Source organism: Egretta garzetta, unplaced genomic scaffold (genome assembly GCF_000687185.1).
Source record: "Egretta garzetta isolate BGI_Z169 unplaced genomic scaffold, ASM68718v1 scaffold419, whole genome shotgun sequence".
Taxonomy (NCBI): Eukaryota; Metazoa; Chordata; class Aves; order Pelecaniformes; family Ardeidae; genus Egretta; species Egretta garzetta.
Window position 1 is genome coordinate 455,718 of NW_009260777.1, and position 17,091 is coordinate 472,808.

Consider the following 17,091-nt stretch of genomic DNA (forward strand, 5'->3'; position numbering starts at 1 on the left):
CCAGGCACCGGAGCAGAGATTCCCCTGCAGCCCATGGTGAAGGCCATGGTGAGGCAGGCTGTCCCCCTGCAGCCCATGGAGATCCACGGTGGAGCAGATATCCACCTGTAGCCCATGGAGGACCCCATGCTGGAGCGGGTGGATGCCCGAAGGGAGGAGGCTGTGACCCCGTGGGAAGCCTGTGCCAGATCAGGTTCCCGGCAAAACTTTGCGGACCCGTAGGGGGAGGAGCCCACGCTGAAGCAGGTTTGCTGGCAGAACTTGTGACCCTGCGGGGGACCCATGCTGGAGCAGTTTGTGAAGAACTGTAGCCCATGGGAAGGACTCATGTTGGAGAAGTTTGTGGAGGACTGTCTCCCGTGAGAGGGACCCCATGCATGAGCAGGGGAAGAGTCCTCTCCCTAGGAAGAAGAAGCAGCAGAAACAACGTGTGATGAACTGACCCCAACCCCCATTCCCATCACCCTGCGCCGCTGGGGGGGAGTAGGTAGAGAAATCTGGGAGTGACGTTGAACCCAGGAAGAAGAGAGAGGTGGGAGGAAGGTGTTTTAAGATTTAGCAGCTTTTTATCCTCTCCTTTTCTGGTTTTGATTGATAATAAATTAAATTAATTTTATCTAGTTGAGTCTGTTTTGCCCGTGATGGTAACTGACAAATGATCTCTCCCTGTCCTTATCTCTACCCACGAGCCTTTTGATCTACTTTTCTCCTCTCTGTCTGGTTAAAGAGGGGAGTGATAGAGCGGCTTTGTGGGCCCCTGGCATCCAGCCAGGGTCAAACCACCACGCTGGAGAATGTCAATATTTCACGGCAATTTTAGTTTTGCAGTCAGTGTGCAAGTATAGGTTCTCCACTTCAGAAGAACCCTTTCACTTCTGCAACAGAGCTGTTGCCTCCTGTTTTTGAATCCAATCCTCTGCTTAGTTTGTGTCCTGGCTACAAAGGACGAGAGAGTTGAAGAGGGGAGAGTGAATATTCTGCAGGCTAGTTTAGTCTCTGAAGAAACAAGTCTGCACAAGTATGACTGTGGTAGCATTGTGCTGATGTTGGGATTGCTAAAGAACAAATGATTGCTCTTGTGAGCAAAGAACATGATCCAAACCTCAGCCCATTTTCTTGCATTGTGAGCTAGTTGCACTTAACAGGGCATTCTGAATCTGGAATGAGTGTCTGCTGCCTACATTCCCTGAAGTAACTTTAATCTCCCAGTATGAATATTACTGTGCAACTGCAGAATGGTTGATGTGTCTGCATGGTATCTGTTGGTTTATATCTTTTTTTTTTTTTTTTTATCAAGTTAGATCTTGAGTACCGTTTAAGTAAATTATCTGGGGTGGCATCACAGGTAGATGGGCTATAAAGGCAAGGACATGTGCATATATGAGAGTCTCAGTCACTGATTTCATCTGTTAGCAGCCTGTATCTATGGGTCCCTACTGAATTTTACTATTTTGCAGGGATGTCATGAAGTTTTGTGTTTCTTGGGTTAGACAGAAGGGGAAGGATAGCGAGGGATTATCGGTATATTCTCTAACAGTCAACAGCACAACATGGTTGTGGTATACAGTTCTAGTGGTTTCAGATAAGACAGTGATAGTCACAAGTGCCCCCTTAAGGAATTTAATATGGCCATAGTCAGTAACCAGAATTGCATAAAAATATATATATATGCAAAAATATAAATCCCAGAATTGATCTCCTGCACATTTATATTGACATTCAATATATATAGCTAGAAATAAAGCCTGGTAAAAAAAAAAGAACATAAAAAAAATCTCCATTTCACAATGCAAAAGTGACATTACAAAAGACTATGGGACTCTAGATTAATAAAGGTCTGAAAAATGGATTGTTGATTTGGAAATGATAGTTTCTTTATTTCCTCATTTTTGTATTTTGTAATGAGAATCCTTCAGACTTCAGTTTTCAGTTGTACACAGAAGTATTTGTGTTGCTTTAGGGGAGATACCAGGCAAGGATAACAGTTTGTATCATAGGACCTTACTTCCTCATCTCTTCAATAGACTGAATTGTGATTTCTGTCCCCCTTAATGGAACTATATACGATTCTTCACTTTTTTCCCATGGATAGTCTTGCTGTGATTTGAGTCTTTTTATATCAGTTAGGTGGCATTTCAGAACCCTGGCTGAACTGTGGCTTCAGTTTGTAATATAATCATTAAAGGTAATTTGTGAATATATTTATGTAAAAGGCATGTGAATTCAAACATCAAATTCAGTGGACTTGAGGAAATCATGAGAGACCTAGCTGAGGAGACTTTTAACTGCAGACATTCTGAATCAATCTAGAACACATCACCACCTGAAACTTTGTTTGCATCTGAAAACAAAATATACTGAGGGTTTTTTAAGATGCTACAAACCCACTCGTATTTAGAATTTTGACAGAAATTTGGGACGTGGCATCTAGATGTGATGAATTTCCTTTTCAGCGTAGACAGAAAATCAAACTCACATCAGCTAACCCTTTTTAAATAGTGTGCCAGGGGTTGAAGGTCATATTCAAGGGACCTCGGGTAGGGAGTTGACTCCTAGTACTCTTTGTGCCTTGCATGTGGAGGTTTTTTCTTTCAGCTCTGTTTATATTGTGCACAAACAAATGCATGTTCCATGAACTGGATGGGGAGGAGGACCAGGGAAGGAAATGAGGGGGAAATGGTCCACAATATATCTGTTTCAGATAGAAGATAGAGTTGTATATGGTAAGTAAGTAGCTGCAGAGGGGAGTCTGCAAAAGATTACAGTGGGTTTGTGCTAAAGAGAGAAGGCTTAAATCATGGTTGTCCTGAGGGAAAAGCAGGGATTCTAGCTCTATGTGATGTGCTCTCCCAGATTACACAGGAGTGTCATGGGAGTGGGCAGATGGCTCATGCTTTGCAATCTTCGCCCTTTGTCTTTTATAGCAAGAATTGTGGTGTTCTGCTCATCTAGGGGAGAGTGGGTAGTTTGAGAGATGCTCTCGGTCACTTCACCTGTGGCTGTCCATGTTTTATCCTACCTGGTTAGTCAGTGTAAATACTTCCTAGTGAAGCTGGCATGTTCTAATGTTGATGGAGTCTATTTGTTTCCCTTTAAATCCTCTTTCTGTGGAACAGAAAATTCAGTTCCCTACTCTAAATACAAAATTTGGAAGCTGTACACATTCCCCAGGGCAGTGCTTGGCAGATGTTGGAGTGCTCGGATACAACCCTGGGCTAGATTTTTAAAAGCATCGCAACATTTGTACTAACGTTCCGGTAAAAGTGAATGTAAAAGTCTTTCATTAGTATTTTTAGAGGAAGAAACAGTGATAAGGCAGACAGAGGTGTATAGAAAATAATAACAAAGAGCAGTAGAATAGCAAGGGTAGAATAAATGCAAAATGAACTATAAAACAAAGTAGAGAGAAAGTCCTGGAAGAGTCCATATTAATTAATGCAAGGCTTTTTGTTGCGATTAGATAAAATGTGGAGCATTTGGATAGTAATAAAATAAATTTAACAAACAACTTTTTTTTTCCTATTGTAATGTAAATTCAATATTTAGTGCTCTCTGTGGTAGTTAAATATTTGCATCATTATGAGCAGCTGTTCTGATAAAGGAGAACACAAAGTCAAGTTCAGTGATGAAGTCTACATGTAAGCATTAAGAGTGCTGTTTCTGGTACAGTCTTGTAATGGAAAGGAACTGTCTGTTTGCTAGACCCAAGTGTGTAACATGCATTAGTGATTCATCTTTTCATTGTAGGAATGTTTTTTTTCCTTCCCTTCCATAGATAACCTCCTCTGCCACTTCACCAATTTAAGTCACATAATTATGGTAGTGCCAGCGAGTTAGCACTGATGTGTAATACTCCACAGGTAGCCCTATATGTCCAGTTTATCAGTATGTGCTGTATTGTTCAGGGGGCAGGAAACAGGGGGCCGTGGTTATTTGCAGTCTGCATGTGTAGTTGAAAGTTGTATTGCACAGCTTACTACCACTTGCAAAGGGAGATGCTCTGCAACAAGGTGGAATTTCTTAATGCTAAGATTGCTGCTGTCATTAGAGGTCAGGGGTCAGATCTTCAGAATGTCAGTTATTAATGATTTGATTTTTAGCTAATGCTTGGACTTGTGGCTATTTGATTTGCAGCAGCCAAGGAGCTAGCACTGTATTCAATATGAGATATGTAAAGGAAGAGGGGGCTGGGCTGAGTTTTGTTGTCTTCTGCATTCAGAAACTTTGAATGATATGATCTGAGCTTGTAAAGCTAATTTTGTACATTGCACTTAAATGGACATTTATTAAAAAAGATTAAGTTTTTTCCCATTGTTCTTTTGTTTTAAGGTATACCATATTTTTAATGTCCACTACAGATTTTCATTTTTCAAACAAAGCAGAAATGTGTTAGCACTCATGGTGGAATATCTGGAACCTTTAATACCAGATGGCTAAACCAGATTAAATTCCATTGTCAAAGTTATCTGTTCATACACTGATATTTTTACACTGTAAGAAAACTAAACATTAAAAATCCAGCAACCTAATTGTAAGGTCCTACTGTTTTCCAGGAGCACAGCGCTATGCAGAAGTTGCACTGCACACAAATTGACAAAATAGTGGCACAATATGATAAAGAAAAGGTATCATACGAGAAAATGTTAGAGAAGGCAATCAAGAAGAAGGGGTAAGATATTATTTTAAAATTTTTTTTTAGACTTAAAATAGATTTTATGCTTTTGTGGTCTGGAATAAAACATCCATAAAAAGGTCATTCAGATGAATGAATTTCAGCTTGAACCAGCATCCTACATCAAACTGAGTATGAGCTGCTTGAAGGCTCTAGCAACGGGCCATAAATGTTGTACTCACTTTGCCTTTATCTAGTCTTCTCCTATCAGAGTTTTAAAAGTAAAACCAAAGGAGTTGCTTCAAATTTTTATTTCTGTGGTCTGATCTGGTCTCACTGCTTTCCGCAGGGGATGTCACTGTTGTGTTCAGCAAGAGCAGACTAAAGTCCTCAATAGCTCTAATGACTAGAAAGTAGCAATGATTTGATTTTGGGGAAAAAGCTGGCTTGTAAGTCCTGAATGTTTTAGAATAATAAAAGTTTTGCTGTGCTGTCAAGTTGAGGTTTCTTTTTAACAGAAAAACCTTCGGATCCTCAGCTGGGATAAATCAGTATTACTCCTTTGACTTGAGTGAAGCTGTTTTGGTTTGTGCTAGCTGATGGCCTAGGACATGATCTGTGTGAATCTCTTTATTGTGCCAGAAAAGTTCCTGGAAGGTACTGGTGACTTTAATAAAATGTCCCTCTTACAGTCCCGTTTGGAATTATGTAGCAGGACCTGCTGTTGTCTTGCTGCTATTATGTAACTCAGCAGCGGTTTCTTCTTTCCACCTTTCACCCTATGACTGGCATTTCATTGAGGTGGTTTATACTATAATACTGTGACCCAAAGCAGGAATTACTTTATTTAGTTCTATATCAAGCTATGATAATAGCCTTAATTTCATATTGTTGTAATCTGGCAACAACAGCTGGCAACCAACTCACTCACTGAACACTGAACATGGATGCCTCTTTGGCATTGGATTCTTCCACAAATACTTTTAGATTTATAAATTATTTGGAATGCCAGTGGTTTTTGAGTGTGCATGTTATAAACTTGCAACAGAACAGGAATAGAACTGTCAGAAGTAAACAAGGTAAAGAGAATTCTCCTCACTAAATTATTAAAAACTCACAAACTCTTTAAAAAGCTCATGTTGGGTTTTTTTTGTCCAAGAAAGGAGAACTGTAAGCACCCAAATACTTATAATTCAAGTAGATCCTTCCAGAAAATGTCTATTTCTCGAAACAGAGAGGGGACAACTACAGGGCTAATTGATTAAATGTCACTTTTATTCAATTCCGTTGAATATAACACAGATATTATATTCATATATCTTATATAACACACACATAGATATGGCTGGGTTTATAATTACAGTCAGAGTATTTACTACAGTGGCAGTCAACATTGCACCATAATTATCATGGGGGGAGAAAGGCTTCCCCATGTTCCAGTATTTAAGAATCTTGTATCAGAAGAGTCATGGATCAGTATTCCTATTAGCCTGAGAAGAAGCCAGTGCCTCTACCTGCCTAGGCAAAACAGCAGGAGAAGGTGTGTCAGATGGTTAAAGGTGGTAATGGCTGTCTCTGTGCCATAAATAGTGGAAAGCACTGGGTAGCAATGCTTTCCAGAGTAACCCCAAATGGGACAAGTATAAAAATAGTTGATAATTAGATTCCCAGTTTGAGATCACTTCATTGGCTGCTTGCAGTGTCTTTTCTTAATTTTATAACACTTCTCTCATGGGCACCAAAGCCTTTATGATAGTTTCAAATTATCATAAAAAGTTTAAAAAAAAAAAAAAAAAAGGTTGGAAATTACTACACAGCCAAACACTGTTCCTCACCATGACTCCATACTTTCCATGGACTTCAGAGCTCCCAGTCATCTGATGGCTCTTCAGTGTTACAAGAATAACTATTGATATCTAATTAACAGCAAAATCAAATCCAGTATCAGCACAGACTTTATGTGAAAACACTTTTTACTTCTGTATCAAAGTGTTTTAAGGGCTTCCTTCAGGGTCATTGTGTATGCCACCCTGAAAGCCCATTCAGCAAGGTACTTAAGGACATACTTCACTTCACCCCAGCTGTGCAGTGTATTTAGGGACATGCTTAAAAGTGAACACAGTGGTTGAGAACTTAAAGACTTTATTGAACTGAAATGATCTGATGAATAAGGGATCCTGGGATCAGTGAGTACAGGACATGTTCCATTTCCTTGGCTATCATTTTGGAACTTTTACAAGCAATAACAGTTGTAAAAGAACATATAAAATGTATTTTCAAGGCATTCATATTGAAATTGTCAGATAATTCCTGAAAAAAAGGCTTTTTGATAGGTGTATAGAAGACTTTCTCTTCTAATTTTCTTGTGCAGTTTTTTGTGGTCCATTTCTGCCACATGGTGTGACAAATGTCAACTGCATATTGTTCAGCAAAGTAGAATTTTTTAATCACATGCTAATTCACTGACAGATGGACAGGATTTTGCTGCCTGTGCTATTTCTGTTGTATACTTCAAATGCTTACAAATCTTGGAGAAGCTTATGGGGATATGTATGCTCGTGTTCCCACTCTGACATGGAGTTGAGGGCACACAGCGGTCCTTCTGATTTATTGGGACTGTCCAGAAATTCAAGTGTATGCATGTGTGTGAGCATGGACGTGTGACATTGGGTTGGACTGTCCCTGGGTACTTGTTCCCAACTGTAACTCGATGGACTATGCCTCTGCGGCTGGGGACAATTCTCATTATGTCCAGCCTTACCTTGAGGGATAATGAGAGCTGCATTTGCAGAGAAGGGATCAGCTGGTGGTTTTCATGTCTGGGATTTTAAAAAGTCCAGTGATTGAACCAATTAGACTAATTTGGGATAAAATATGTTTGATTCACCTAAGAAGCAGTCTCTTTCATAGCATATGACAAATCATATATGAATTATAGCCAGACTCTGATCACAGCTACCCGCATGCATAATGAAAGACACTTTCCTTCCAAGTATTTTTTTTTCAGGCAGGGGTAACAGTGGTAAGAACCTGTCTCTATACCTTCATATTACTTCCAAAGTGTCAAATGAGTTTTAGCAATTTCCTTACTATGACTAGAAAATAGTCCGAGTGGCCCTTGGAAACACAAGGCACATCACACTACTGTTTTCAGAAAGGGCTTTCCTGATACTGTTTGATGAGAAAATTTTCGGTTAATTTCCATAGATTTAGCAGTACTTTGATATTAAAATAGGATTTAAACTTGTTAAGAGTTTCATAAATCTCCTTTTCTAGAGCAAACATGGATTAATGTTACTGCAGTCAAGCAATAACCATTCTTACTAGGGCCAGCTTCAAATGATAAATGAATGTGGCTCCATCCACTCAGTGCAGTTACACCATTTCATATCAGTGGATGATCTGACATAGAAATATTACAGTGATGTTAAAATAGACTCCTCTCAATACATTGTATTATTCCAGACAAAAAACCAGAGACTTCCAATGTGTGGATTTGTATTCTGTTGTAAAACCCTTCACTGCAAAAAAGGGAACAAGAAGATAGGTAAAGACAGACCTTGTCAGCCTTCAAAAATTTATTGGCTTTGGTGAGACAGTAATTGAAATTCCTGTACATCTGTCCCACCCAGTGCGCAGCCCAAGTAATTGGGCTTAGTGAAGGAAATTCTGTGAGTGAGAGGTAGAAGTCATCCATCTCCTAACCCACAGGCACGTCAGGGGAGCTTCAGCATGGGCCCTCTGCAGGCATTTTACCAGCCTGTTCCTTAGAGTCACACACTCCTCCTTCATTAAACAAGCTTTGCAACTTGCATTCAACCCCATTAACTTTACACAAACACAAAGGCTGTGCTGTATTCAGTTTATTGCAGGAGTGAGGGCTGTCTTCAAGATCTGTGGCTTTCCGAGTCATACAAGGTATCTAATGGCTTGGGTTCATCCACATGGGTTATTGTGGTCTGCAGGGGTAATGAACCCCCTTCTTTGCAACCCATTCACTCCTGTTTCCTCACAGAAGGGCACTTATACTTTCAATAGGTGTTCAAATTTAGTATGCCCAAATTGCCCTGTGAGGTAGTTATTCCAATGACTTTTTTTTTCTCTGCCTCAAACTGAAAAAAAAGTAACAAAAATTACTTTTAAAACAGAGAATGGCAATGAATATGCCTGTAAGTTTTCAGACAGAAACTGGTTTCTCTTGGCAAGGTATTTTAAGCCTGGAAAAGAAACCAAGTACCATAAACGGAGATGCTTGACATATCCTCAGCAGCAGAATGATTGTTGGGCCATTCTAGAATTAATCGTGTGGTGTTTGAATTGAATGATCATTAATCCAACAGTATTTTGTAAGTTGTGAATAAATTGCCAGAAGAAATAATTTCATTCCAATACGCTGCAGCATTTCAACTTTGATTAACATTTTAATTAGTAAGAGCTGACTGAATGGGAAGATGTTTAACTTGTGGCACACATTTGGAATTTTCCTTTTTTTAGAGGAAGTAGTTGTCTTGAACTGAAGAAAGAAACGGAAATTAAAATTCAGACACTAACATCAGATCACAAATCCAAGGTAAGCAAACAGCCAATTTTAACACATGCAATATCTGAAAGAGAGATTTTGAGACCCATGTGGTAGTTACTTTTCTTGGAAGCATACGAATGATTTTCAGCAATAATAACATGTTGGAAAGAATGGGAGTAATCGAGTGTCTAAAATTGTTTCTTAACAAAATTTTAAAAAGCAACATCAATTTCCTGGCCTTTTAAAATTATTGAAGAAAGTGCCATATTCATGCCTCATAAAACTAAACTGGTCATTTGTGTCAGTTCTAGCTAAACAAAGAGACAAATATATTCTGTATGAAATTTGGTTGCTAAATAGTTTCTCAAAATATATAAATAAAGTTGTTTCTTTTAATTTTCCCTCATTGTCACCATGGACAACACTTGCTAGTCTGCCTCTTAGGGAAGTTGCTCTTGAAGCAAGTGCCTTCTTATTTATGATTTTTTTTTTTTCTCCATTGCTTAGTTGCATTTTTTTTCTTCAAAATGCTGGAGAACAAAAGTGCTCTGAGACTCAGTTCATTTGAAAAACCTATTCTCAAGTTGTGATTCATGGCTCGCATTGAGATGCTTAGAGCTGCTTCCTGTATACTTCTATACCACTACTATGCTCACTGACTTCGTATTTCCTTTGAAAGTTTTATCTACCACCTGTTGACATGCTTTCAAGTTCCAAACTAGATTGTGGCAGGTACACTAGAAGACACATCCATGTACAGAATGATCTGGAGAGAGACTACAGGAGACTGACCACAATACGGGAGAGTTACTGTGAAAGCTGAAACCTGTGAAAAGAATCAGACAAGTATAGAAAATACAAAAAAAAGCAGCCACATCTTTGAGACTAGAATAAGGTCACTTCCTTCTCCTAATTTTATTCTTTGGTATTGTTATTTCATGTGGAGAAGATCCTGGTTTTCTAAACAAGGTTTCTTCTTGCTGCCAAAGATGTAGGAAAATTCCCAGGAATAAAACCTAGTGTACTGTCTTATCTCCCTATCCCCTTCTCTTATGAGAAGTCCAGAACTGTTTCCTTGAATAAAAGCAAATTTGTTGACAACTTAAAAAAAGATAATTTATTCATTTCTTAGTGAAATAAACTCTCTGAGGAGCCCTAGCTCCCTATCATCCAAACATAGGCTCCAAAACTCATTTGAACTTATACTGTGTAGAAGATTCTTTGCTGTGATCTCTGCTTCTCACTTGTGTCAATCACAGTCTGGAGTTAAGGGGTGTGATTTGTACACAAGGAACATCCAAGGGTTTATTACTCTTCCAAATCCAGTAAATGTGACTCATGTTTTCCCTTTCCGCAAATGTATGCAGTTTCTGAGCTCTGTTCCTTTTAAAATCCTGCTTTCAAACTGGTTGCCTTAATATAATCCATACCTGGAAAATAGATTGATTTTTGTCCACTCCCATGTCAGGTTTTAGGATGACATTTTCAAAGGAGACTTCAATGTAAGCTCCTTTGAAATGCCAAGCCTGTGTGTTGGATAATTCCCGAAAAACTCCTCTGCAAGTCATCTACCTCTGTGTTTTTCTCTAGGTTAGTGATTTTCAATATCTTGCTCACTGTTGTTCCATCAAAATTGTCTAGATTATGTACCAATTTTAGGATTCTCACAGACTTCATTTGTTTCAGTTGTTGCGTATGGGTTCTTGAATTATTCCTGGAGATAATTCAAAGGTTTGCAAGCAACAGGTTGGAAAACAGTACTCAAGACCATAGGGAAATTAACTTTTTTTCCTAGATGAAGGTAGATGCAATTAAATGAGATTAAATTCCGAGATGCTGAATGCATCTGATGCAGATGATTACACTGATACGGTGGAAGTTCGATTAATTAACAGTTGTTCAGCATTTCCCAGCATTTGCCCCACTAATTTTGATATCAGATTGTACCATAGTTCAGCTTTAATTACAGCTCATGTCCTCTAGTGCAGCTCTGTGTCACAATGTGCATGTGTACTTTTTACACCAAAGAGACCCTTTCATCTACAAAAGCCTTCCTGTCACAAGGAAACATCCAGCCCAAGTTTGGCATAAAATATTTAAATTAGATCTGAATGTCCCAATGTGTACTTCACACACTGTTAACCTAGCAGATACAAATTACTCCCCTGCATTAGAAAAGTAGGTCCCAATATCAAGCAGGCAGAGGATGAAAAGAAAAAAAAAAGGAAAGATTACTTCAAAGATTATTCCTGCTTGAACTTAGTGACTAAACAAACATCTTGCATATGTGCTGTGCAAAAGAAAGTTCCTTATCAAGATTTTAATTAGTCTCTTAGGCCTGGTGTAGGAATAGATGAAAGGACAGGATTGCAAACAGTCTGTAGCACAGGAAAGAGAGAAGTTAGCTAATGGTTATTTTTCTTACACTTTTTGGATAAGCAACACTACCTTAATAGTGGAAAGTAGGACAAGAGCACAGCCCAGTGCAAATGAAATAGTAATTTTGACTATGATGCTAATAAAGTGAAGAGAAGCAGGGATGTACTGAATTTACTACATCTGAACTTTGAAGTGCATCACAGATCTGCAGTGAAATTGGATTTCAGATGATTTTATGGTCTTGAGTTCTAAGGTCGTCTGAATCTGAGTCAAATTGGGTATTTCAAGTCTTGTAACTGGTGTTCGGCAAATCCCTTACATCCTTCTCATCAGGTTATATATTGCTCTACCTGAAATGAGACTTCTAGCTTGCAGGATATTTAAGAAAAGAAATCTTCCCTTTCTCTCTCACCCCCAGATAAAAACTTGGTTTACAAGGAGCTGTACCTGCTTCTTAGAATGCATGCTGATTTTTAAATTAGTAGTACATCACTAGCACATCTGTCTGTGAACACAGACAGGTTTTTTATGATTCTTATTTCCTATCTTCTCAGATTGAATACTTAAAGTGCTGCCATGCTTAGGTGTCCTTGCAGGTTTCTTCTCTGGGAGTTGGATTCGATGATCCTTATGAGTCCCTTCCTAACTCGAGATACTCTATGATTCTTTGGTATCAGTGTACCTGAGATACAGGATTCCTGCCTTCGTGTTCCTCCGTAGTGTATAACATTAACCACTTAAAAACAATGAATCACATTATTCATTTGCAATGGGCTCTTGAGTCTTTATTTCTCTGCATTTGCTTGGACTTTGTAAACACTCTTTGTGGTTAAGTCACAAAATACTTGCTCTCACGATAGCTTCCACTATTTATACACTTATTCGTTCCACTATTTCATTAAGTCACGATTCTTTTTGTATGCAAAGATTGTTTTGCATTTCCTCTACAGTGTGAGGAGGCTTTAAATAAAAGCAAACTCATTTTTGTTTACTGGAATGCCTGCCTGTCCTTTTAGGGCAATGTAAAATGCTCCTACTGTGACTAGGAATCAGATTTCGTATGGTAATATCCCCTGCACTGTCTAATACTTCAAATTAGTCTGAAACCCAGTCCTAAGTGTAGGACTGTATGGAGGAGTGGCACAGCAGCAAGGGGTGGAGGAGAATACTTGGCCAGCTCTGCCACAGTTCCAGCTACGATTTTATTGATGTTTGAAAGGGGGCAGTGCCCAGTCAGAACATTCTCTGCAGGAAGGCAATTTGAATCACAAATCTTTGTAAGGAACCACGTGTTGGCTCCTGTTCCAAGATGTGTGGGACACAGGTGTGATTTGCTGCTGGCTCTGTCTGCTTCCTGGGTCACATACTAGCACTTGTCTTTTTAAACATTAATACTTTCTAATATTGTGACCATAAAAGTTTTCTGAGTATGTGGTCCCTCTTCTGCTGTGGTCCCAATTACGCCCAGTTACTCATGACTTTGGATCTACCTGTACCTTTTTTTCTCCAAATCACAAATGGAGCTGACTCCATCTGGAAAGTCTGCATTGAAAATAAATGAATAAGGAATGGGTTTTCCTGAGAACTTCAGCCTCACGTGACTTAATTTTAGCTCCCCTGAAGTCCACTTTAGGTCTCCCTGGGGGTTGATAAGCCAAGTGAGGTCCCTATTGAGAGGAGATTGATGCAACCTAACTGAAGTGTCTAGTTGCTTGAGGCTCTGTAGATATGAGAGAGGCATCTCCAGGCAGTGATAAATCCTGCTTTGAAACTGCTCACCTTTTCACATCAGCAATACAAGGAGCTTGGACTAAACGTGGTCGTAACTTAAGTGCCTTAGGTGGGTGCCAGAGGTGAACTGGAATGTCTGCCCCTCAACCTTTCGAAAACTCCATCTGAAAAGTTAGTGTCTTTTCCTTACCAACATCCAAGCATTTATTTTGACCCATTTTAAAACTGAATCTTCATGTTTTTCTGGCTCTGAAGGCAGTACTGCTTTATGAACAACTTATTAAAGATGCTATTCCCACTAACTGCTCCACATCCTTCACTGTATTTATCACTTCATCGTTAGTAGTACACTTACCCACATGCACAAAAACAAGCATGGCTCATTTTGCTGGAGGTGCACTCACGCTTGAACACCCTGATGAATTAGGCCTACGTTACTCATACCAATCTCCTGCCTCAAAATGCTTTTGTTTTCTTCTGATAGCTGCAGAAAACTCCGAAGTACCTCTCCGTCAGCTGCTTCTGCCTCCAATCCTATCTGTTTTGATATGGGAGCACTATTTAGCTATAGTTAAATGTATCTGGCTTTCAGGTAGTGGTAGTCACCCTGATCTGTTACAAAATTACTCGCATTTTGTTTTTTCATGACAAGTCTAGCTTTATTACACAACATGAACTTTGTGTAGGAGGGCCTTTAGAGGAGCCTCTCCAGGGCAGAATGGAGACTGGGGCTGTTAAGGTCCCCTCTTCTTTCACCATCATCAGTGTGTGAAGGACGGTCTGTTCTGCATTATGCAGAGCCCACCTAAAATATTGGCATCGGTCTCTCACTTTCTGAGCAATATGGTGGCAATTTTTGATTTGAAAAATAAGGTTTAGCATTCATAGAAGATGACCCAGATGCTATTAGTTACCATAGTAGCAACTGAAATGAATACCTGAAAATAGCTTTATTGTGAGGCATATTTTGTATACCATTTATGGAAAAGTAGGATAGCTTGTCAAAATACCCAAAGATAATTATTAAAGGATAATAAAATATAGCTTTCTATTAGATTCTTTTCTAAATCATTGAGTGCAATATATTCTTGTAACAACTCTGGTGATTTAGACTTCTTCATATTGTCTCTTGGGAACTTTCCAAAACTTTAATCTCATTATTCTTGTGAGTCTTGGGAGATAAGCAAGAGAAGAATACTTGTCAGATTCCCTGCTGACTTAATGAATATAAAACAAAGATACGTAGCCTGTCTTCAGGTTTAGGTTGTATTAAATACAGGATTTCTCTGTAAACTGACTCTGTTTGTAAAACTGTCTCCACAAAATCGAAGACTGTATTTAAGCCCTCAGAGACATTCCACTCGCTGTTTTTTTTTCCATTGTTAATTTCAATACTTTTAATTTTTTTTTTCTTGGCAACCAAAAATGTGAAACTGTTTTATTATGAACTCAGTGTTAGAGAAGGTTTTAAAATAACAGTAGCACAGTCAAGAGCATAAATGCAGCCGATTTATTCAGGGCACTTTAGGTAATAGAGCCCTAATAGCAGGGGTGGTTTTACATCTGTTTTTGTAATACACTGGAGTATCCTCAGTGGCTTTGTTACTCTGCAAAGCAGCTTCATTTGTGTAACTTCATTCTTCACAGTTTAGCTGCATCCTTTATAATATTTATTGTGATTGTCTTTATATCCTCTTCAGCAGCAGCGATAGTTGATCTCCTAGCCTAGCTGAGAACCTCTAGTAAAGCTGCTGTTACTTCTCTATTACAGGTCAAAGAGATTGTGGCACAGCACACTAAAGAGTGGTCTGAGATGATCAATACGCACAGTGCCGAAGAGCAAGAAATCCGTGATTTACACTTGAACCAACAGTGTGAACTACTGAAGAAACTGCTGATTAATGCTCATGAACAACAAACCCAGCAGCTAAAATTTTCACATGACAGGTGAGCACGATAGTGCTACCTGATAATAAGGGTTGGCTTATGTCTGCACTGTACACTGTTTTACTTCCTTGCATTGATAGCTCCTGTACTTCTGTCAAAGATACTGGGCTGTATGCATGGTAGAAGTAAAAGAAATACATACAAGGTTTAGGTAGATGCAGGAATGGGCTTCTTAGCTGGTTTAGATTATCTGAACTTCATTAAGGGCAGCAGATGAGATGAAGTGATGATAGTTTGCATCAGCTGTGGATGCTTACACTTTACCCAGGAACTTCAATTCAGAGGCTGGAAACTGTGAAGTATCAAATATGGAAATATCTGTTGGAGTTGCTAGCCATTGCGGATGCATGTGTTTATAGCACTGGTGGTTATGAGAAAGATCCATGAAAAGTAAGATCATAAAAACACCGGGTAGCAGGATAAGCTACATTAGACTGACGTATTATCTTCATACAATATCCTGTCATAATCACGGGGAATACACAAGATACTGCATGACACTAATGTCTTGTGGCTTTTGTAATTAACCATCCTGCCCATTTGAAATGAAATAAAATTAAATACACATTGTATCTATAGTGTTAAAAATGGCAATAAATAGAGGAATAATTTTTTTATGCTATGATCTATTATGCAAAGCAGCCTAAAAGCATGTGAATGCAAAATGCATGTGCACATACATGCATACATATATATTCATACAGATATATATATTCATACATATATAGATATTCATATGTAATTGTCTTCAGCATCTTTCATGTAAAAAGCATGGGGGAAAAAGGAATATATAAATCACATTTGAAGAAGGAATTGAAATGATTTTTTAAATTCCTGAGAGAAAAAACAGCTTATCTTTGCATCAGAGAGAACACATGCTGGGACCTGCAGGCTTTCCATCCCACAGAGAATTGTCCCAGCAAAAGCCTTTCCGTGAGCTCATCTTTATGTTAATCTCTGTGTTAACCCATCTATTCAAGCTGTCCTGCAATACATACCCAGTCAAAAATGAAGTCCAAAAATTGTTAAATTAGGATAGAAATGCATCATTCAAAAGATACTAGCCAGAGGAAGGTTGCAGTCCTTGGTACTGTATCTCTAAATCATACCTGGCTGCATCAACCCAGAGAAATCACATCACTTTTTTTTAGGAGTCCTGTTTTCTGTCCTATTTGAAATTCACTGGAATGCTTAGAAGATAATTTACTAATACACAGTCTCTGAAAGGAAGTTTCTGTTTTCTTTTCCATACGTATTTCCTTATTCTCTGGACTTTGATAAAGGCTGTCATTGTAGGCAGCTAGTATATCTACACTAGGGCAAATTTTAATTTTTTAAAGCTTTTTTTTCTCATAGTTTTTGTCCTTGGGTTTAGAATTTCTGTATCTCTAGGTTGTTTAAAGAGCAGTATATCATCTCTTGTAAAGGGTTCTTATGTTCTTAGTAATGGATCTTGCTCTCTTATTAGAAATCTTTTGTGTTCAGTCCATGTATTATTCTATTTTCAGAGCTACTAAGAACCAGACCTCAAAATCTACTCCTGATAAATACTGAGAACTTTTTCTTCTCAGCTATCCCAGGAGTTACAACCTTCAGAATTATTTCTGCTTTATTCATTGCAATTTAGTGTGTTTCTGCTTGTTTGGGAATTTGTGTGTAACCCCTAAATGGGAAGACTGAGGACTTCACTGTTTAAAACAAATTTAAGACTCTGAATTTATTAATATTTCAGAAGAATTTGGAATGTGAAATACTGAAATGTGAATTATAATGCGCCAGAGGGACTTTACATTTAATAATTTGTAAACTTTTGTATATAATATATTGTGTGTAGGAACACCTATGCATTTATCTGTACAGGTGTATGTAATAGCCAAGAGACAGCTCAGGAAACTGTAGG

At 38.5% G+C, this 17,091-nt stretch overlaps 1 protein-coding gene across 6 annotated transcripts in view; it reads left to right on the forward strand.

Annotated features, from left to right (window-relative positions):
* Positions 1 to 17,091, forward strand: part of PLCB4 (phospholipase C beta 4) — a 194,689-nt gene that overhangs the window by 167,321 nt on the left and 10,277 nt on the right. For all 6 annotated transcript variants that reach the window (XM_035901740.1, XM_035901741.1, XM_035901739.1 and 3 more), the window contains 3 exons: positions 4,554 to 4,669; positions 9,107 to 9,182; positions 15,016 to 15,191. In XM_035901740.1, coding sequence (XP_035757633.1) covers positions 4,554 to 4,669; positions 9,107 to 9,182; positions 15,016 to 15,191 — 368 coding nt within the window. The remainder of the gene's footprint in view (positions 1 to 4,553; positions 4,670 to 9,106; positions 9,183 to 15,015; positions 15,192 to 17,091) is intronic.